Consider the following 21,473-nt stretch of genomic DNA (forward strand, 5'->3'; position numbering starts at 1 on the left):
ACATTTATCCTTTTCTTTTTCTTTTTTATAAATAATTTTGAGATAGAAAATGAGACAAGCCACGTCGTTTATGAATTATGATCTTGGGCGTTGATTCAAAGGAGAGAAATCAATCAAACAATTGTCGGTTTCGCTACGAGTTGCAAAAATGGATTCAAGTTTCAACAAGGGCAGTTGACTATTTTGTGAGATAAACATGCATAACATTATGAAGAAAGGCAAATTATGAATGGCTTTTCAGAAATGAAGTAAATGACTGATACAAATGCAATGATGAAGTGAGTACCAAGTACCAACCGAAATAATTCAGTAGTCATAGCTCATAACGGCTTAGATTTGAGTTTGAGCAACCATTGGATTCATTATTTCTTTGTCTTCTTAATGTCAATTTTTAAAAATTTCTTATTTTTTTATTATATTATTCTTTATCATGATAAGAGTTCGAGTAACAAGTCTAATATTACATGAGTTTGTTTGTTAGTTTGTTAGATTAGTTGAAAAGAACTGCAGGGTTGACCCACATTAGTTAGATTATTCTCAAAGCTTTTATGGTAAAGGAAAGAAATCAATGGTGTAAAAAAGTTTACCACATATCATCAATGCTCTCACGTCTCAACTACTTTTTTTCATTTATTAAAAGAAAATGGACAGTGAGGCAAATGAGCATGTATTATATTTCTAACAAAGGCCTTAAGATTATTCCAATTTTTATAAGGGGGTTCTTTATCACGCAGATTCACGTTCTTCCTTTGTAAAGGGACACAGACCTGAGCTTTCAATATAACTCATTTATTCATTCAAAAGCTACTTATTTTATGGGTTGCTATGATGGACAACCGTTTTCCACATTTAATGACGCAATGCAAGCCTCACTTCAAAGCCTGAACTAAATCTAATCCATTCTATAAAAAAAACAGCGAGCCATCATTTTTAGAGCAATTTTTTAACCTAACATAAACAAAAAACAAAAAATTAAAAATTTGCATATATTTTTTCAACTTGAAAATTATAAAAACAATGTCCTAAGCTCAATGATTTGACCAAAATGTATAAATGTAGTAGTTTTGAATTTGACGCAACAGGATACTCATCATAAAAAGCTTTGGTCAGATCAGATAAGGTTAATCTTATCTCGACATAAGCTAATCTGTTAACTCCCAAATTACTCCAAATAATAAGGAATTTTGAACTTTTGATCTTAATTTAACCTAACCTAACCGCCAAGCATAACCAACGTTCCAATAAAAGATCAAACAGTTTTTCAAGTAAAAAATGAGACATATGATCTAGTGGGAATCATGCAAACTCATATTTCAATACATTGAACCGAGACATATATGTACTACATTTGAGAAATTATGAATAAACAAATAAATAAATACGAGAGAAAAAAAAAAGAAAAAAAAGTACCCTGTTTCACTCTGTGTGATCGTCTCTATCGAAGTAGTTAAACAAGTTCTTAGTTATTAATATCGCGCAATTTTTGAGCAAAGAATAGTAGAAAGCTTTTTTTTTTTTTTATTGTGTGTGTGCACGCAAGTACTTACTACTGGTCGAGAGGCATCCACTCGAGTTCTAGCTCCATTTCTCCGGACTCGACATTCTGGAGCTTGAGGGTCAACTCCTGTTTGACTTTTCCATCAGCAATGTTGACCGTGCTGTCCTCTTTGAGGGCATTGTCGTGCGACTTCAGCCACTTCCCGATTTGCATGTTCCCGAACATACCCGCGTCTCCGAAAGCCATCGCCGAGGTAATCAACGGCTGGAGATCGATCTCCGCCTCTCCCATTATGTCATCCGCCGAAAAAGTGTCGTGATCAAAAACCCTCTGTCCACACCGAAAACCATATTGCGTTTTAAGATTGCCAGAAATGATTTTCTTCATCACCCCACAACTTCAACTATTATATTTTTTTTTTAGTGTAAAGGGTGTCTCAAATACCCGTTAATCTTGTCCTTCAGACTATTTTATCAATGAATAATGAACATCAATTTGTTCAATGGTATCTAATCACATTGTTTGTATGCATAAACAAATAATTAAGACGCTTTAGCTAGGAACAGATTACTCGTTAGACTGATAATTTCTTTTTCCACAACTACTTAGAAAAAAAAAAATTTGCTTACCAACTTTAAGGCTCCGAAATGCTGAGGAACTGATAGCATGAGTTCCTCGTTCCATACTGGATTCAAATTGCTTTTGACCACGGTTGTTTGAACGGTCTACAATATAACAACAACACTTGATCATCACCAATCATTTTTTTATTATTATTGTTATTATTATTTTTTTTTATCATCTAAATGTAAAACTATGCTAAGAAGACCTTTAGGGACATCAAGCTCTGAAGCCGGAGGAGCGAACAAATCAAACTAATATTAATATTTAATCCTAATGCAAAATTATTTCTTCAAAATTGATGTTTCTTTTTCCATGGCAATCACTAAAGGGACTTCAAATGCGGGCAGTACTTCTATTTATATAATTCTCAGGGACAGGAAGACGAAAAGAGAAACAACAAACCTGTTGACCAAGAGTCAAAACAACATAAGGATCGCTGGACAGCATATCTCTGATAGCTAAACCCATTCCTTTAACCACTTTTACCTTCAATAGTCCGATAAACTCAACCATGCCTTCCTGTTACCACGTCCAAGGTAAGATCATCATGACATAAATATATTATCTACATAATTATCAATTAGCCTCCTATATGAGCCAGATTATTACAACTAAAGTTTTACGAGCCATAAATTTCACGATAAAATGTTTTGATTTTTAATCATTGAACCCACCCGATTTAAGGAAATGATCAGAATAACTAATTACCGAGGCCTGTGAATTTGAACTCCGGAAACTATCCATGATCTTCCTAGAGAAACTGGATTGGAGAGAGGACCGTGCAGAAGCAATTGATGCGATCCTCAAGCTAGGCTTCAAAAATTCTTGAAGCTCGTACTTCGACCTGCAACGAAGTACGTTACAATGAACCAGAGATAAATACATTTAAAAAAAATAAAAAAATGAACCAGAGTTCAGGATATTCATCGAACCGGATAAACATTGACCGCTCATCGGGGCTGGAATCATGTCCAGGCTTTTTAATTCCTTCAGGGATAAAAGCCTCGTAAATCGAATTAGCAGAGGAATTTCCTCCGACTTCAATCATCGAATCAACTTCGTCATCGGACCACTCATCCAGCGTTACAGACAAGACCTGAACATTTGTCAGAGAATATCCAAATCCTCAAGAGACCATACTTAAGATTTTATTTTGTTAGCGAGTGTAAAAACAAGGATTATTACCTTTGAAATATGGGTACCGAGGCTTCTGTGCACGCCACAACATTTTAGGCATATAAAAACTCCAATATTAGCTGACCTGAAGTGCCAACCATATTTCTTAACCGAAAATTTATTAAAAAGAAAAGAAAGTTTCTTAACTCTTTCGTAAGCAAACGGTAAAGGAAAATAAACAAAATCATAAAAAGGACTCCATTTCAAATAATCTTATGAACTGAGCCCCCTAAAAATAAAATAAAAATAAAAAACTTAGTAAAATGATTACACATTACTTCTTCTATATATCATGTACTTACGCCCATTTTGGATCCGGCGCACCACAGTCGGCACAAACGCGATTATCTTTTTGAAGCAATAAATCTTTTAGTCTCCGTTTACCTGAAAAACAAAACGAATAAATAGTGCCGAAAAATTAATTCAATACGGCTCGCACACCAGTAAAAGGATTAGAACTTCGAAACAAAATCTCCTAATTGCTCAAGGAAAATATAATTATTAAGCAAACTGGGAAACACAAAATTCTCGACACCCACACAAAAACCACTATTTTTTTATTTTTTTGTATTCAATCTCTTGCATTTCATCCACCTCTAGTTTTTGCCTGATAAATTAGAGACAGGCCTCAAATAATTACAAGCGTACCTGAAGTAGGTCTACTCATTCCATTCATGGCTTTGCTCTTTTATGTAGTCACTAATGCCCTCCAATTACCTGCAAAGACGATACATTTGAGCAATTTTTGGAGCTTTACAAAACCAGCCAAAGAACATAAAAAATATAAGAAAACCTGAATCAATAAAGAAGCTGCCGAAAAATCAAGATGGTTGGTCTAAATTGTCTGCGCAAATAGGAATAAAAGAAAAAAGGAATGCCAGTTTGGCCATTATATCCACTACCTCAGATTAAAAAAAGGGAAGAAAAACTCAGACCAGCCAAAATAATTATCGTATCAGTGACTTTGGAAATCCCTGATTGAAATTCTATAAGGATTGCGAATTATAAAACGTCATGCAGCAAAAAAATTCCAAAAATCCTAACCAATTCAAAAGCTATGGAAAATAGTGGGTCAAATTTAAGCTTATGAAGAAACGCGACATTGGAAGATTAAACGCTCTGAATTAGAGGTATGATAGCTAATTTCAACCATGACGACGAATCGTTGACAAGCGGGGAAAAAAACACGAAGAAAGAAGATCAAACTGAACATACGAATTCTTCAGAATATTGCACAGAAAGATCTGAATGAATTAAATAAAGGGTAATAAAAAAGGCGTGAAATTTACCAGCTGAGTTTGAGGAAACGAGAACGTGAGAGAATGATTGATGACGAAGATTCTTTCAGGAATATGAGAAAGGGAAATGGCACGACCTGGTTTGTTGTGTTTATTTTGTTTTTATTTATACTTGTTAATTTTTTTTTTTACAATTTTAATTATTTTGAACTCCTTTGCTTGTTAATTATTGTATACCTTATTTATGTTTCTCGAACATTAAATAACTATTTTATAAAATAAGAACTAACCGAATGGAATGGTGGAATTCAATAATGATGAGCCGTTATTATTAGTTTGTAGAAGATATCTGAGCAAAAAAAATAGTTTGTAGAAAATATTGACACATAATGAATAGACATATGGCCATCTGACAATTCCAAATATAAAGAGATAAATTTGATTTGGCCCACACACACATTTAAAAAAAAAAAAAAAAAAAAAACCTATTGTTTGATTTTGTGAAAATTGTCATTCCGTGCAATTCACTTAACATTCTAATAATATATAAACAATGAATTATAAAAAAATATTGTGTTTGGACTTTGGATATTTCTCCTTCATTAAACAGTGTTATTTTTAAAATGGTTAATGAAATTGCTATTTTAACACTTTATTATCAGTGTTATTTTAATATTATTATATTAAACACCAGCTAAGTAATGAATCATTTGGATGGCAAAGATATACTAAAAATATGTCGTGCTACTTTACAGAGCTGTATGGAAAACTTGATTAATTTTAGCTTCTCACAAATTTATTATATATATAGATATACATATGTATATAATTTGATGGTTAATTAAGTTTATGTTTCTAAAATAAATTGGTTTTATTATGTTGAGAGGAGATTAAGTTATGCACGGCATCGAAAATACATGTTCTTACATTGTTAGCATGCACATTAAAAAAAAATGTAATATAACTTCTTTTTTTAATCACACTTTGGGCTTAACTTCTTAAAAGATTTTCCTATTATCTTAGAGGAAGGGTACCCGGATTATCATAGGGCGGCGTGCAGTTGGAGAAAGTCGAAGAACAGCCACAATGCCGAGTTCATCATTCGACACCATGATAGTTCGATAATCTCTATCCATGTAGCCTCGATGAATTGCACATATTTTGCGATGTTAGGATGGTGTGTAATTACTATTAAACCAAGTTAGGAACCAAATGAAGTTATGATCATCCGTCAGAGATAAAATAACGAATGGATCTTGTAAGATTTCCACGAAATTCATTGATTTCTTTGGAAGCAACAATTGTGATTGACGATGAAATGGTTTTCTACTACGTAATAACACTACTATAGCGTAGTCAATTTCCTACTTGGAAAAATGACGATCCCTCCAAAAAAATGACACCGAGAGGAAATCAGACCCGAAATACTAAAAAAAAAAAATATGGAAGACTTGTCCCGGTCTTCGACTTAGAAATACTTACTTTGGGTACCTAGCTAAACATTTTAAAGTAATAAATTTACAAAATAGACAAAATTTGTCAGACAATAGTAACATACCATGAATTAATTTTGTCAATAAATTTGTACAAAGAGGTAGATATAATGTCAAGTCTTAACTATTTTCTAAAAAAAACATATATATTTTGCTAAAAATTTAAAACCTCGACTACTTTACTAATCAGTTAGTGTTTTTTTAATGGACTTATGCATAATTTTTTCATATATAAAATTATACTGTTTATTTTCTAATTTTTATAGCGTCGTTTTTCACGGGGGAAAACGACGCCCCAACCTTTGTGTGCGCCCTGTCCCCACTGCCTCCTCGGTCTATCCGGCCTCCAAGCTCACAAAGCTCCTCCCGCAATCTGTAGTTAGACATTTGAACTCAAAACTATATCTCACTTTCTCTCCCTAACTCTAGAGACTTGGCCTCCACCTCACATTTCAATCCGATTTGTGTTGAATGTCGAAGCGTAATCCTCATGACGTGCCAAATAGCTCACTTTTCGAGAAAATGAGTTTGCTGATCCGACTAGCTTATTATACACACGTGCACGATCCATAGATTACCCTACACTTATCATGTGGGTTCTTGAGTTGATTAAAAAAGACGATGTTAACATGATTAGCTTAATGCAGATTGTTAATACCCAACCATTATTCTTATAAAAACGTTCACACAACAAGGGAGATACCATGAGAACCCAAAAATAAGATATTTAAAAGAAACGAACGACAACAAAAGACAGACTAGGTAACAAATAATTAACCCTTATTTTGTAATTATTTTTTTTCCTATTTACTAAGACACATTAGGTTGCAAATTAAGCATATATGGCCAACAGTTTTTTTATTTTTAGTTTGAGCTGAAACTCCATTAGATGCCTAATAATATAGGTAGCAACACAACCCGGAAACAAAAGCTTGACAAAAGCCTTTTACGTCAATTAATCGACAATATTTAAATAACAGAAAATACAAGCAAGAAAACAGTCTCTCACTTCATTCCATCCCCAAGAATCATATTATCACTTCTTAATAATGAATCCGAGACTTATTAAATCTAATAAAAAAAAAGGGGGTATTGAATTTGGACCCAACCCAAGTCTATGTGAGCAAAAAATACACCACCATTATCAATCAATAGACTTCAACATGCCATTGCTTGTTCTTCTTGAGCTGAGACAGCTTGTCTTCCCAGCTCTCGCCTCGCTGCTCCGCGACCCGTTTGAGAGTCTCTTGAATACCGGGCATCATTCCCTTGAGCCCGCAGAAGTAAATGTGGGCCCCGGAGTCCAACATCTTGAAAACCTCGTCGCTGTACTCCTCGATCTTGTCCTGCACGTACATTTTCCCTCCGTTCCTGTTCTTCTCCTCTCTGCTCAGAGCTTTGTCGTACCGGAAATTTTCCGGGTAGTCTTTCAGGTACTTTGTGAACTCCTCGTCATAGAGAAGGCTGTCCGTGTTGGCCACACCGAGGAAGAGCCAAGCCAGGCCGTCGAACTTGTACGAGGGTACCGATTCCATGAACATGCGGCGCAGATAGCCACGGTACGGCGCGACCCCGGTCCCGGTGGCGATCATTATGTGGGTCGCTTTCGGGTTATCTTCCGGAAGAAGCATTATCTTGCCAGATGGTCCTATTGTAACAAATGAACTAAACATTAATAAAATTTACTCCGAGAGTTTAGATTAATAAAATCATATAGTTTTGTTCCGTGACTACGTAGTATGCAAACTAGTATAGTCACGACCCTGTTACATGCATAAAGACTTCATACTAATGAACTAGACTGTGCAAAGCCATCGTTTCACGACACAGATTTAGTTTCCTAGAGGCAACAGAAAGGGGAGAGAAAAAATTCAAGGCAATAGATTGGGTGTTCTACATACCCGAACTCACTGGTGCCTTCTCAAACCAAAGGAAGAATAAAAAAACTATGATCATTAGCTTCTCAAGAATCACTCGATCTTTATATCTGGTTCGGTGTATCAGGTGATAAGATATCATAAGCAAGAACATCAAGCACAGTTGTAATTTTTTATCACCTGACAGACAATACAGTTCAAATACCCGATAGAAACACAGTTGAAAAAACCTTTCACGTACCTGTTATTTTAACCTTGTCTCCCGGTTTAGAGTCGCACAAAAAGTTGCTGCACACACCATTCTTCGAGGGATCCTCTTTCCCTGTCTCGGGGTCATAATACACAGCTCGACGCACGCAAAAACTGGCTGTCTTTCCGTCGAACTTGTCGCCATACCTGGTCGAAGCAATCGAATAGAGGCGAACATTGTGTGGGTTTCCAGGTTTCTTTGGGTTCTCGCCCTGCAAAACAAAATGCCACAAGAAACTTCAGGTATGAAAGACGACGTGAAATGACCATATGAGCACAACAAAACTAGACAACACTGTTTGTCAAAGCACAACATGACGACCACGTTCACATATAATATCTTCCATCAAAGAATAACATACTTGGAGACTGGACCAATTAAGAGAGCTAAAGCTAACCGTAGTATCTTCCAGCAAGGACATGATATGAGCAAATGAGCACATCAAAACTAGACCCCACTGTTTCTCAAAACACAACATGATGACCACATTCGCACATAATATCTTCCATCAATGAAAAACTTAATACTAGACCAACTATTAGACCTAAAGCTAGCCATAATATCTTCCAGCAAGGTCATCATATGGGCAATTAGACTATTCTGTTTCTTAAACCATTATGTTCTTGATATGATGCTACACACGACACGGCAACCACATTGACACGCGATAACTCACCGGGGGAACGACACCATAACTCTGTCCTTCCCAGTAAGGAAGATTGCCACCGTGGTCGATCACGATGTGGCACGTCTCTCCGGGAGCTTTTGGCCCGACAATCCTGTCCACGGAGACAATGGTCGCCGTGTAAGGCTCCTTGGGCTTGAACAAGTTCAACGGGGGATCTTTGGCGTCTTCGAGCTCCAGCGGAGCAACGGAGACCTTCTGCGCAGAAGGAGACGCCTGTTGCACCGACATGCACAGAACTCGGCGCTCTCGTTGTTGCTCTCCGTTCTTTGTCTTGATGTTCAAAGCCAGTGTTTGGGTCCATGATTTCTCGCGCAAGCTTACACTGTTTGTCTGAGAGGGATTCAAAGTCTCTTTCAGAGCAGTTTATAGTGGATATTCATACAAGATTGAAGAAAGATATTTTTTTTTAAAGAAACCAAACAAAAGTGCAGACCCAATATGAAACTCAAAAAGAGATTCTCTCTTTTTTTTTTTTCTTTTAACTTTTTATTTCTGGGTTTTTAATTTAAAGTAATTATATCCAATTCCGACAGAGAATAAGACTGAAAGTTTACTCTATTCCAAGTAGAAGATATTTTTTTCCCAGGAAAACAAGACCTCACACTAGGAAGGAAAAAAACAAGCATTTTGGGTTTTTGATAGCAATAGCTCTCCATCGTTGAAATAAATTAGAAAAATACAAACAGCGAAAGCGAAGCAAAACTACCAAACGAAACCTTTGAATCAAAATTACACGAAGGAAAAGTCGAAGTAAACGAACCTTGAATACGGATCTTCTGAGAGAGCAATCATTCCCGAATGGAACAGTCACCGAAATCTACAGGCGAAATCACGTACAAAGTCTCGTCAACGCGATGTTCTTTCTATACTCATATTCTCGATAAACCAAACATAATTTTACAAAGATCGACAGAGTAGAGACGAACCTGAGACAGTGTAGAGTGAGCCATGGCCGTGCTCGAGAGATCGATAGAAATGAGGTCGAGAAAAAGGCGATAATATAGAGGAATCTATATAGGTGTATAGATGAATATAAGCACACCGATCGAGAAGTTTATTAAGGAGCGGAGAGTGATCCTTTGGAATGTTGGAAGAGACAGTTTAATTGGGTTTTGCTTTCTATGGATTATTGATTGTTCACTGCTAATTTTATACATTCTTTTAAAAAATTTATAATCAAGAAATGACGTAACTTAATGTAATATTTTTTACTAATAATAATTGGGATTTTTGTCTTTTTCATGGTGTTTGTATTAAAAGGTTTTTTGTTATTTTATATATATATATATATATATATATATATATATATTTTATTTCCACTATCCATTACATTCATTGGATTAGGAATTTGATCCTTTGTGTCATCATCCCACTAGTAAATTTAAAAGCGCAGCCATAGGGTTAATTCGCTGGATTTAGTCAAACACTGTGTTTTTTTTTTATCGAAGTCAAACACTGTTTTCGAGAGGGGCAATGAAAATAATAGATTTAGAAGAAGAGTGAGTAATGGTGGGAAATTTTACACACCCAGATAAAATAATAATTGTGAAATTTGTTGTAACTAGTCAAGTTTGTAATTCTTATTGTGGGAATAGTCCAAGTTTCATTTTATTAAACAAATAGCCCATATTTTCGGCTCAGACCATAATGCCCTTGGCAAATTCGCGAATTGGTTAATTTAATTAAGCTACTAGAGTGAGTTAGGTTAATTAATTAACTTATTTGTTGAAATATGGGCGCTCTAACTTATTAGCATTTTTAAAACTTAGAATTGTGAAATAGCCAACGTTTTAGTAATATTTGGTAATTAGTCAATCTTTGATGCAATAAGACATAATTACGCTTATTTTTTCCCCTAATTCTTTACCAAAAAAAAAAATTAAACGAAAATAATTTATTTATACCTAAATACTCTCTCTCTCTCTCTGTTACATTTTTAGGCGTAGCAGAGGTTAAAAAAAAACAGCATCTCGCAGTTAATAGTCGGTAATAACTGTTAATAGGTCAGAAACCTATTAACAGTTATTACCGACTATTAGTTAAAGCAGAAGCCTATTAACAGTTATTAACGATTATTAACTGCGATTTTTATAATTTTGACATTTATCCATGGCTAAAAAAATGTGACGAGAGAGAGAGAGAGATAGAGAGAGAGAGAGTGAACATGAAAAATAGAGAGAGAAAGATAGAGAGATAACTGAGATCCTAATAATTATGGATTTTGAATAATAAATTATATTTTATTAATTTCGAAAATAAATTATATTAACTAATTAATAAGGGTAAAAATGGTATAAACAATGTGCCACATAAGCAGAATGGCTATAAATCAAACAAATTTAAAACGTATAACAGAATGAAATTCTTAGGTTTGAATTGGCTTAGTTAGTTACAAAACTCTTGAAATATTAGTTTAGGTTCTGATTTTTTTGTGAGTAAAGTTAATTTTACTAAATGATTGAATTCGGAATTAGGTTAATTAATTGAATGCTTTGAATATCAATTGACTTAAGTTATGATTTTTGTAAATTTTTTGTGAATTTCAAATCATTCACAAATTAATCTAACTCACTCCAGTAGGTTAATTAAATTAACCGATTCACGAATTTACAAAGTGCCTCTCCTCAATCCCCTCCATCGCCGTCGATTTCCTCTCCGCCGCTGATTCCTCTGAATTCGGAATTATGTTAATTAATTGAATGCTTTGAATATCAATTGACTTAAGTTATTAATTTTGTAAATTTTTTGTGAATTTCAAATCATTCACGAATCAGTTAATTAATTAACCTAACTCACTCCAGTAGGTTAATTAAATTAACCGATTTACGAATTTACAAAGTGCCTCTCCTCAATCCCCTCAATATGGCCGCCGATTTCCTCTCCGCCGCCGATTCCTCTCCCCCCGCCGATTTTCGAGTCAATCTGAGCCGTCGTCGCCGTCGAGATCCGTACCCAAAGAGCAAAACAAAAGAAAGATGGCTCAACAAGCGATGAGCGTGAGAACAAGAGCAACAACACCAGCAAAGGACGAGGCAGAGCTGGCTGAAGAGAAACCGTTACCGGCGGTACCACCGACGTCGGCGATGTCGGCGGCGCTGTCGACGACGGCGAACCTGGCGAATGTGCTTCCGACGGGGACGCTGGTGATCCACGCGGTGCTGTCGATGGTGGTGTTCGCAGTGGTGGCTGTGAAATGGATGAGGACAAGGACCAGACGAGTTTAGGTTTAGGGTTGGGTAAATTTAGTGCGAGGGTAATTCGGGTAGTCAATTATTAATTGGGCTATTCCCTTAATTTATTCAAACTTGTGCTATTCTACTTTTATTGGTGAACTGATTGGGCTAGTATGCTCATTCTCCCATAATAATTCTACCTAATGTTCAAAATATCGATACTGATACTCATACCGAGGTTTTGATTTTACGGATATATCGACGGATATTCTATAACAATTTTAATATCGACTACCGATTATATCGGTGATATATCGATGACGGATATATCGACAAAAATTTTATAACAAAATATAATAAAATATGTACCACTATTTATATTTTTAACTTTCTAATAAAACAATCAAATTTAAAATATATCTATAACTTTTTTCTTATAGATAGACATTATTAATATTTACATTACTTTCTCGATATTAAAAAATGTAATAAAATAATTTTTTTTCAAAGAAATTGTAATATTTTTTCTACTACATTACTAATATTCTTTAAAATAATAAAAAAGAATAGTATTATATATTTAATTATTTAGTCTATTAGTAATTTAGTATAGATATTATATCTATATATAATACGTTGTCATACATATATTTATATGTATTATAAAATATAAATAAGAAAATATTGATAATATCATTATATTAAGTAAAATTAATAAGTAAAAGATATAAATGATAAAAAATAATAATAATAAAAAACAAACAAATAAAACGATATTTTCATATTTGGAAACTATTTTGTCGATATTTTGGATTTTTTAATAAAAAAAACGATATTCTGTCGATATATCATCGATATTTTAACGATATTTATAAAACGATAACGATTACAACGAATATTTTACCGAGACTCTTTAAAAAACGATATATCGGCGATATATCACCAATATATCCTGATATTTTGAACATTGATTCTACCTAGTCATTATATATATATATATATGTATATATATATTCCCTCAAAAAAAATATATGTATATATATATGTATATATTCCAGTGGACCAATGGGAAATTTTACATACCCAGATAAAATAATAATTCTACCCAGTCATTTTATATCTATATGTATATTCCAGTTTTAAAGTTTGTATAATTGAGTGGACCAATGAGAAATTTTACATACCCAGATAAAATAATAATTCTACCCAGTCATTTTATATCTATATGTATATTCCAGTTTTAAAGTTTGTATAATTGAGTGGACCAATGAGAAATTTTACATACCCAGATAAAATAATAATTATACCCAGTCATTTTATATCTATATGTATATTCCAGTTTTAAAGTTTGTATAATTGAGTGGACCAATGGGGTTTGGGTCCGAGAAACCAACCAGATACCTGACGGCTTAATAGTGACCGATTTGAAGACCTCATATGACGATTGGAATGTGAAGTTGACGTCAAAGCTACTTTTGAATAATTTGAGTTCCTCGTCTATAATCGTGGGTGTACGAATGTGATATTTCATAAAAAAAAAATGTGAATGTTCGGTTCGAAGTGGCTACAATGTCGTTGCAATTTCATCCCACGATTGAGGTCGTAGTTTCCTCGAATTATGGAACATTGGCGGTAAAATTTGTGCAAACTTTTTGTCTATTGTAAGATAACAGATTATTCTTTGAAAAGTTGAGTGGGATTGGATTCCTACATCCCGGAAGATCTTGCCAAGATATGGATGAAGATCAACTATTTTTGTATGCGATGCTCTAAGGAGAAAGAGTCTACGTTCTATGCGTCATAGAAATATTACGAGATGTCCAAGTGTGGAAAACACTTAGGTGGTGAAAGATGATCAAAGAGAACCATAATGGGGAGAGTTTGAACCTTCTTATTCACATAGAAGCTCATTTTATCTCTTTTTTTTTTAGAAGTTCAAACTCTTCATGGTTGTGCTTTAAAATGTATGAAATTGCCGATGATGCGGTGCGACAACGTTGCGGCCTGACCATGTGATCCATAATAAACTCGGTGGCGACCCCCGAACCTCGAGGTGACTGCCATTAGCGTGAATGTGATGATTGACGCTCAAATGTGGAGTGAGGGGTATTTTTTGTGACCATCGAAATTTTGTTTTACATCCATGTATTGTTCTTTTTGTTTAACCGTGTTGTCCTTTAACAGCAGAAACTGTGACAATTTCACGGGAAAAAAATGCTAAGTGGGGTGAGTTTACAAAAATATATATATTTACGAAAAATTTATACACGAGAAAACTAGAATTTATGTTTCAATCCCGCTGAACAGTTTAATTTTTTTTTTTTACCGAGTAGTATGTATTTTGCTTGTTACATAATTTTTTTAAAATAAAAATGATATTTTGACTGAAAATTGATAATGAAGTAAAATTTACAACTTTAGAAATGAAATACATGAAGGGAAAGAGGTTACAAGGAAAAAAAAAAAAACCTACAAATTTTAGGAAAGTTGGGAAAGATCATGAAATTCAATGTAAAATGAAAAGTGAAAAACGAAAGATTACATTAGGAATTGAGTAAAAGAAAAGCTCTATAAACGAAAAGTAAAAAATAGAAATATAATAAATAAATAATATTTAAAAACAATAAATACGAAACGAAGCAAAAGATTACACAATGAGTCGAGGCTAGGGATTTAATTTCCCAAGTAGCATTGGCCAATTATATTGGCACTCTACTGCATCAACCACATGCAATACTATCTTCAAATTTTTTTTTCTCAGTAATCTTTATTCAATTTCGACTGCTTTTATTTTATTTTATGAATATGTGTGTTTGTTACTTTGTTTACAACTTTACATGTTCAGCCTTCTTAAAAAAGAAGTCCCCAAAAACCGGGCCCACAAGCTGCCCAATCTATCCAGCCGTACACTTACATTTCCCGTCATTTGTCGCTTTCAAATCCTAGCCAATCACTTGCTTACACGTTAGTGGACCCCACTCCCGATTCGTGGACTAGATTATCCTTTACGTCAGCACAATCAACGGTCCAGATCTGTTCTAAGCTGTTCGCCTAAGTTATCCACATCCACACAAATAAATAAATAAAACATTTTTTTGAATAATGAAAATTCAATAAAATAATTTAACAAAATAAAGTTTGTGGATTGGGATTTATGAGAGCGAAATTCCAATTCCAACAAATGCCCTTTTTCGTTTTCTTCTGTTTCCTTTCTTCTGAGGAGAAACTAAATATATATTATAAAATACGATAGAAAAAGGTTAATTATTTTTATTTATTTATTTATTTTAATTTCCAGTCATTCCGATTCTTCGGAGAAGAAGGTGCTGCGAAAAAGCGGGTATGTTTTCGACAACACGAAACCCTAGCTCGCTGTGAATTTCGCGCTCGACAATGTAGGGTTGAAAAATTCGATTGATTTTTCCCTTTTTGAATTCTTCTGCCACTGAATTGTGAGTATTCTATTGTTTTTTCTTTCGAGTTTATTGGTCGCTGAGATGAGTGGTTTTTTTTTTTTTTTATTGGATCGGAAGAGATGAGTGGTTGAGAAGATAACGAGAATTTTGGAATGTGTTGTCGGTTATTTTGGAGCAACTAGGTTGATTGGTCTCTTCTGTTGGAATTTTAGAGGTATTCGATTGATATACATGGTACTGGCAAGGTACTGGTGTTGATTGGGCTAAATTCTCTCATTTTGAAGGAGTTTATTTTTAATTCAACTGAGTTAAGAGCATAATTGAGACGAGTTCCGATTCTGATAATTGAAATTCTAAACTTGATCGCGAATTTGATTTGTCGAAAGTTCGGAATGGGGAATTTTGTTTCTGATTGCAATATAAGTCGGCCTTGTAGGCAACTGAAAAATTATCCGTTTCATAAACGATTTAAGGGTCATTGTTATCGATAAAGTAGCGTGAGAGTGTTAGTTCTGATATTACTAAGCTTTTGGACTCTTCAGTGGCGTTAAAATAAAATATGTTCAATTAATGCTAACATGTGTTTTGTTTTGTTTTGTTGATGATATTTGTCATGTTTCAGATAACATAGCTTTTATGTTATTTGCTTCTAAATTTTAAATGGTTGTGTGACGTTTTGCCGGATCTGACTACTCTCTTTGATCACTTTTAAGTTTAACATGATCCGGGGTTTACTGCTTTGAGCGTTTGCTTGTTATATGTATTTTTTTTTCTTTTTGGAATTGAGATTGTAATTTTTGCTTTTAATTTTCTTGTCAGATTTCTGTCAAAAGTTCTTTGTTCTGGCATCCTCATGACTTCCTCCGTGCACGATCTTTCTGGTAATTTTTCCCCTTCCCCATCTTTGGAATCTGGATGTATGGGACACTAGATATATAGTTGAACAATATCAGTATGTGTTTTTTAGTGTGCTTCAGAGCACGAGCTCTATTATGATCTCATAAAGGAACCAATTTATGGCTATATACTATTAGCCTCGGGTCTGTTTATATGGTTATATACAATTTGTGGTTTTTGCTCCCTTTTAAAAAAAAAACTAAATGTTAAAATAGCTACAATAAATGAGGATGGAGTAACTCTGTAACGTAGAGAGGGAAAAATGGACACTGTGTGTCCACGAGCGTGCTACAAGTTGTAGGAGTTATGGTAGGTGCTGTGTTTAGCCTATTAATAGAGGGGATTAATGTGGATGAAGGGAGACTAAAAGAGAGTTAAAGTTAGTAAAGGGAAGTAATTAATTGGGAGAGAGTGGACTTTCGATAGTCCTGCAAATTGTATATTGTATCTGTAAGCAATTATCACAATTTCCATTGTTTAATTTTTTAAACAATTTCCATGAATACAATTAAAGTTCATATCACCAATCAATGCATATTAGTCTAATAGCCAATAGCTAGTTGCTCTTTAGTTTTTGCAAGAAGAAGTTTGTGCTGGCATGAAGGCATCAATTTGTTTCTCTTGTTTGCCTTTTTAGTTCATTCCCCTTAATTGTAAATTCTTTGCTACAAAATTAAATCTGTAATGCTTGATCAATCAGAAAACTGTGAATCTGATGAGCACGAAAAACACTCAGAAACTCAGACCCAGTCGTCGTCCCTTGCAGCTGGAGGGTCACATGCTGTTATGACAACTTCAAGCGTTCCATATGTAACGCCACAATTTGGAGCAGGGCATGCAATGGTAATACTACTATCTCTAAATCAAAACCTTTAATATTGTTCAATGTCTCATAAAATGGCGTATGTAAATTTCATTTTCATACATTCTTTTATACATAGTATACAGTGTAAATACAACACTTCCTTCATAAATAATACTCTGGTGTGCTACTGAAGGGGGATGGGATGTTAGTTAATCTATACATGGTTTGTAGGAGAGATTGTGCGTATTGAAAGTTTAGGAGAAATCTCTTGAAGGCTCTCAAGGGTCGTATTTTATGCTCTATCAAAGAGTTGAGGATCGCTTTATCGAATTTAGAAGTGATGATGTAGAAAAAGAAGATTTTTTTTTTTTTTGGGTAGGAACCATAAATAGAAACACGTAAGTATTAGCAAAACCAGGTGCAATAGAAGAACTAAATGTTATAACCGGAGTGGTTGTACTCGCATTAATATCTGGAGCCCCATAAACACTGTCAAAATATATTTGGATGGGGACGAGGTATTGTTTTTAAGGCCCGAGAGGTGGAATAGATATGGCCATGCGTCTATTTAAACTCTTTTTCTTTTCTGGAAAAAATATTAAATATATTGTTGCAAGATGATTTATTAATAGAAATCTAGACATGTTTTCACGAATCCATGACCTTTCGACTAGTCTGTAATGCAAAAAGAGCTGAAATGAAAGGTATTTACCCGTTAAAAAGGGTCGGATCCGAACTGGATTAATTCGCTTTAACATGCTTGATTGTTCTGATGATGACTGCCGATAGTATGTGGCACTTGCAGTCAGACATAAACATGAGTACATGACTTCTTGAACACGCACTTGGTAGGTGTAGAAGCGCATGAAAAATTTCAGAATTTAGGAATTTTCAACTTATTGATCCTTGTCTCATTGAAGGCACCGGCAGCTTATCCCTACCCGGATCCTTACTATAGAAGCATTTTTGCTCCCTATGAGGCACAGCCATATCCGCCGCAACCTTACGGTGGTCAACCAATGGTATGTTCTCTCTCACCTCTCAAAAACCTTATCAATAGTATGGTGGTTTATTTTGCAGAAGAAAAAGTCGTACTCAATGTGAATTGAATAAAGATTCTCATTGTGACTGATGTCGTTTCTTAGGTCCATCTTCAATTAATGGGTATACAACAAGCCGGGGTTCCTCTGCCTTCAGACGCGGTCGAGGAACCGGTATTCGTCAATGCAAAACAGTATCACGGCATCTTGCGGCGCCGGCAATCTCGCGCAAAAGCAGAATCAGAAAACAAAGCCCTCAAGTCTCGAAAGGTGCGAGTTTGCAAACTTACAAATTTACCCTTGAAATTACTCTAACCCAAGTTTGTCTCGCAGCCGTATTTGCATGAGTCTCGACATTTGCACGCATTGAGAAGAGCCAGAGGGTGTGGGGGTCGGTTTCTCAATGCAAAGAAAGACGATAAGGAACAAGACGCAGTAGCATCGAGTAAGAAGTCGCAGCCTAATATAAACTTGAACTCTGATAAAGCCGAGCAAACCCCAACGGGCGGGTCGTCCTTGTAAATTCGGGAAGAACCGCCCAAGAGCCTCGGAAAAGTTGGCCTATCACGAATTCCGAATCCGGCCTCGGTAGCTTTTAGTAGTGTGTACAGGGTCTTTCTAAAGTGGTTAAACTTGTAGGAATGATTACACAGGAACTGATCAGGCAATCTTTATCCAAGTCCGTGAATGTTGTCCTTCTCTGGAGTCGTGACGGCCAGTTTGCTGTTTGGGCAGCTCTCTGTTAAAGGGGTAGTGATGAGGGTTTGGGAAGAACTTCTTTTAACTCAAATCAGTGAGTCATTGTAGTTTGGTTTGATTATGTGAAGAAGATATAGATTGAGCTGTTGTTGTGATTATGTGGTGTTTACTTTCAGTTCATCATAATAAACTAAGGTAATAAGTCGAGTGGTTTGACCAAAAATGGTGTTGACTTGGGACATGGTGGTACTTTTGCCACAAGTGCATGTTATCTTTATATCAAAGCATAGGTAAGCCAATGATAGATGAAAATTGGTCTATTTTTATATTTTATTTATATTCTCTTTATATATTTGTCTGATGGTATGACAGAATTCTTTGGAAAACTCTGATTTTCTAACTTTGGCTGCCTGGTTTTTGTGCCATGAAAAGACTTTTAATACTTGCAAATATTTATGCCTGTTAAACAAATATTCGTTAAATCTTCAAAATTGGCAAGCTACCCATTAGTAAGTAATTTGTTTCCAATGTTCACCATTTTGTTAGTGAAATGCTTATAAAATTTTAAGGGAATGTTTACAATATTACAGTTCAAACTTCAAATACTATTATTTCACATTTGAAAATCTACTATTTATCAGTGAATGTTAATCGTCAATCAAACGTGGATAACATATGAATAAATATTTACGATACAGTGTTAACAATTGAACTGTTGGTCGCCAAATATGAATTATTGTTGATGATCTTTGCGCCGATCTTTGAACCCTAACCCTAGCCTCGATTTTCGGTTGCGAGTCCTACAGCAAGCAATCCACATAAAACAATAAAGAAATTAAAAGCCCCAATTTTTCAAATTCTAAATTAGATAAAAACATTTAAAAAAAAAACACAGTTGGGAAGCCCGAAACAACGGTATTTGATTAAAATCATCGAAGGCTTGTGACAAAGTCACAACGGTATTTGTTAGCCTATTTTCACTAAAAAATCTATACTGATTCGCGAAATTCTGACTTCGTATTCTGGTACTGCATCGAAGAGAGAGAGAGAGAGAGAGAGAGAGAGAGAGAGAGAGAGAGAGATTCGAAACAAAATGAGAGAGATAGGAGAAAGTGTGTGAGATCCTATTAATGAGAGAGATTAGAATAATAAATTGCTTATTTTTAATCTCGAAAATTTTATTTAATTAGCTAATAAAAAAGGGTAATAAAGGTATAAAAACATGTCACGTCTGATGGTTATTTAAAAAATATATATAAAAGATTGGCTAAAAAGAAATTCACACATTTCAAGTGATTTACTTGGTGACAATTTTCTTTTTCTAAACCGTTTTGGATAGTCTATTTGATTTGAAGATGATTTTAGACCAAAACGAACTCTACATCTAGAAACTTAAAACAAATGAAAATAAGAGTTAAATTAGTGCCCTCTGGTAAATTGACCATTTTTTTAAGGCAGCTTCGCTCTTAGTGAAAATTAAATCAACAACCTTTACTTTTGAGGTGGTGTGAGATTATCAACAACATTATGCTAGATACAACTAAATATAGATCATATTTGGTCAACAATTTTGAGCAAATTGGTTGATTCAACGAAACATTTATGATTCCACTTACTCAATTATCTCTTCCTCACCAAAAAAAATATCATGGGGTGAGGGGCGATTTCTGCAGTAGAATTTCAACTCGCTGAGCTGGGTTTTCTTATATATTCAAACACGTTACTATTCACTTATTTTGTTTTACCTAAACAGATTCCCAATGTTTCCAAGATGAAATCATTTCAAATTTTGCCCTAAAACCTTTAAACAACGGGTTTTCTTATGTATTCAACACATTACTATTCACTCATTTTGTTTTACCTAAACAGATTCCAAATGTTTCGAAGATGAAATCATTTCAAATTTTGCCCTAAAACCTCCAAACGTTGTTTAAATTTGTCTCTTTTAGGAACTGCATGATTCTTTTACACCACTTATCCGAGCTTGCAGCTTGTTCGCTTGTGGACAAATATGACATATTTTAGACATATGGACTTGTTTTTATTTATATTCCCTTATCTCATGATTCCCATTTGAAATCCACATGCAAATACTCAGAACTTTTTCAACATTATAAACCAATTTCGCAAACAGAAAGGTCCCACATCTTCGAGTGGGCGAAATGTCCTCCATCAAAGGAATTTTATTTTTTTTGAAAAGCCTAATAATGACTTTTTTACTTAATTTATGTCAAACATAATTTTTTTTTAAAAGGATAAAGTGTTCTTCTATAATTTTTCTTCTAGACATTTGATCCATAAACATGTATATGTATAGTGTATATATTGTTTGGGTGGTTCCTTGGTTGCCACAAAAAGCGATCTATAAATTCATTTTATAGTTTTCTAATTAATATTAACCTAATTTCGTAAATATACACTAATAAAAGTGATTCCTTGGTTGCCACAAAGAGCGATCTATAAATTCATTTCATAGTTTTCTAATTAATATTAACCTAATTTCGTAAATATACCCTAATAAAAGTGACTCTTAGTACTCACGTTTTAAACAAGAACCGTAATATGCTACATAATGAATAACCAAAGCCTCTCTCTCTCT

At 34.5% G+C, this 21,473-nt stretch overlaps 3 protein-coding genes across 7 annotated transcripts; 1 reads left to right on the forward strand and 2 right to left on the reverse strand.

Annotated features, from left to right (window-relative positions):
* Positions 1-1,287: 1,287 nt before the first annotated feature.
* On the reverse strand, positions 1,288-4,849 carry LOC149386292 (ADP-ribosylation factor GTPase-activating protein AGD12-like). Of its 2 annotated transcripts, XM_089627007.1 has the most exons (10): positions 4,588-4,849; positions 4,092-4,142; positions 3,947-4,015; positions 3,601-3,682; positions 3,308-3,383; positions 3,055-3,218; positions 2,831-2,966; positions 2,525-2,641; positions 2,128-2,223; positions 1,288-1,828 (listed from the first exon to the last, which is right to left on the reverse strand). In XM_089627007.1, exons 3-10 carry the CDS (start codon positions 3,972-3,974, stop codon positions 1,547-1,549), a joined length of 981 nt encoding a protein of 326 aa, XP_089483133.1. In that variant the 5' UTR covers positions 3,975-4,015; positions 4,092-4,142; positions 4,588-4,849; the 3' UTR covers positions 1,288-1,546. The 2 variants fall into 2 exon arrangements, with proteins under 2 accessions (XP_089483133.1, XP_089483132.1); XM_089627006.1 differs by lacking the exon at positions 4,092-4,142.
* Positions 4,850-7,017: 2,168 nt separating this feature from the next.
* Positions 7,018-9,985, reverse strand: LOC149386293 (ferredoxin--NADP reductase, root isozyme, chloroplastic-like). The gene is made up of 5 exons (XM_089625585.1): positions 9,771-9,985; positions 9,605-9,661; positions 8,833-9,174; positions 8,148-8,367; positions 7,018-7,677 (listed from the first exon to the last, which is right to left on the reverse strand). The coding sequence occupies exons 1-5, from the start codon at positions 9,792-9,794 to the stop codon at positions 7,178-7,180; spliced, it is 1,143 nt and encodes a 380-aa protein (XP_089481711.1). The 5' UTR covers positions 9,795-9,985; the 3' UTR covers positions 7,018-7,177.
* Positions 9,986-15,181: 5,196 nt separating this feature from the next.
* On the forward strand, positions 15,182-18,920 carry NF-YA7 (nuclear factor Y, subunit A7). 4 transcript variants are annotated; one of them, XM_089626677.1, is made up of 6 exons: positions 15,182-15,357; positions 16,253-16,314; positions 17,031-17,173; positions 18,056-18,157; positions 18,281-18,445; positions 18,509-18,920. In XM_089626677.1, exons 2-6 carry the CDS (start codon positions 16,287-16,289, stop codon positions 18,695-18,697), a joined length of 627 nt encoding a protein of 208 aa, XP_089482803.1. In that variant the 5' UTR covers positions 15,182-15,357; positions 16,253-16,286; the 3' UTR covers positions 18,698-18,920. The 4 variants fall into 4 exon arrangements, with proteins under 4 accessions (XP_089482803.1, XP_089482802.1, XP_089482804.1 ...); XM_089626676.1 differs by having other exon boundaries at positions 15,183-15,469; XM_089626678.1 differs by having other exon boundaries at positions 15,183-15,412.
* Positions 18,921-21,473: the final 2,553 nt, after the last annotated feature.

Source organism: Urtica dioica, chromosome 9, assembly GCF_054948205.1.
Source record: "Urtica dioica subsp. dioica isolate 48M chromosome 9, U.dioica_male_clone48M_v1_H2, whole genome shotgun sequence".
NCBI lineage: Eukaryota > Viridiplantae > Streptophyta > Magnoliopsida > Rosales > Urticaceae > Urtica > Urtica dioica.

Bases quoted from the DNA above. Each gene is read 5' to 3' on its own strand.
- LOC149386293 (XM_089625585.1), bottom strand. From the start codon at position 9,794: ATGGCTCACTCTACACTGTCTCAG. The intron at 9,662-9,770 runs GTTCGTCTCTAC...TTTCGCCTGTAG, and splicing joins CTCACTCTACACTGTCTCAG to ATTTCGGTGACTGTTCCATT. The intron at 7,678-8,147 runs GTACGTGAAAGG...TTGTTACAATAG, and splicing joins AGACAAGGTTAAAATAACAG to GACCATCTGGCAAGATAATG.
- NF-YA7 (XM_089626677.1), top strand. From the start codon at position 16,287: ATGACTTCCTCCGTGCACGATCTTTCTG. The intron at 17,174-18,055 runs GTAATACTACTA...GTCTCATTGAAG, and splicing joins TTGGAGCAGGGCATGCAATG to GCACCGGCAGCTTATCCCTA. The intron at 18,446-18,508 runs GTGCGAGTTTGC...TTTGTCTCGCAG, and splicing joins AAGCCCTCAAGTCTCGAAAG to CCGTATTTGCATGAGTCTCG.
- LOC149386292 (XM_089627006.1), bottom strand. From the start codon at position 3,974: ATGAATGGAATGAGTAGACCTACTTCAG. The intron at 2,967-3,054 runs GTTCGATGAATA...ACTTCGTTGCAG, and splicing joins GAGCGGTCAATGTTTATCCG to GTCGAAGTACGAGCTTCAAG. The intron at 2,642-2,830 runs GTAATTAGTTAT...ACGTGGTAACAG, and splicing joins GTTCAAATTCACAGGCCTCG to GAAGGCATGGTTGAGTTTAT.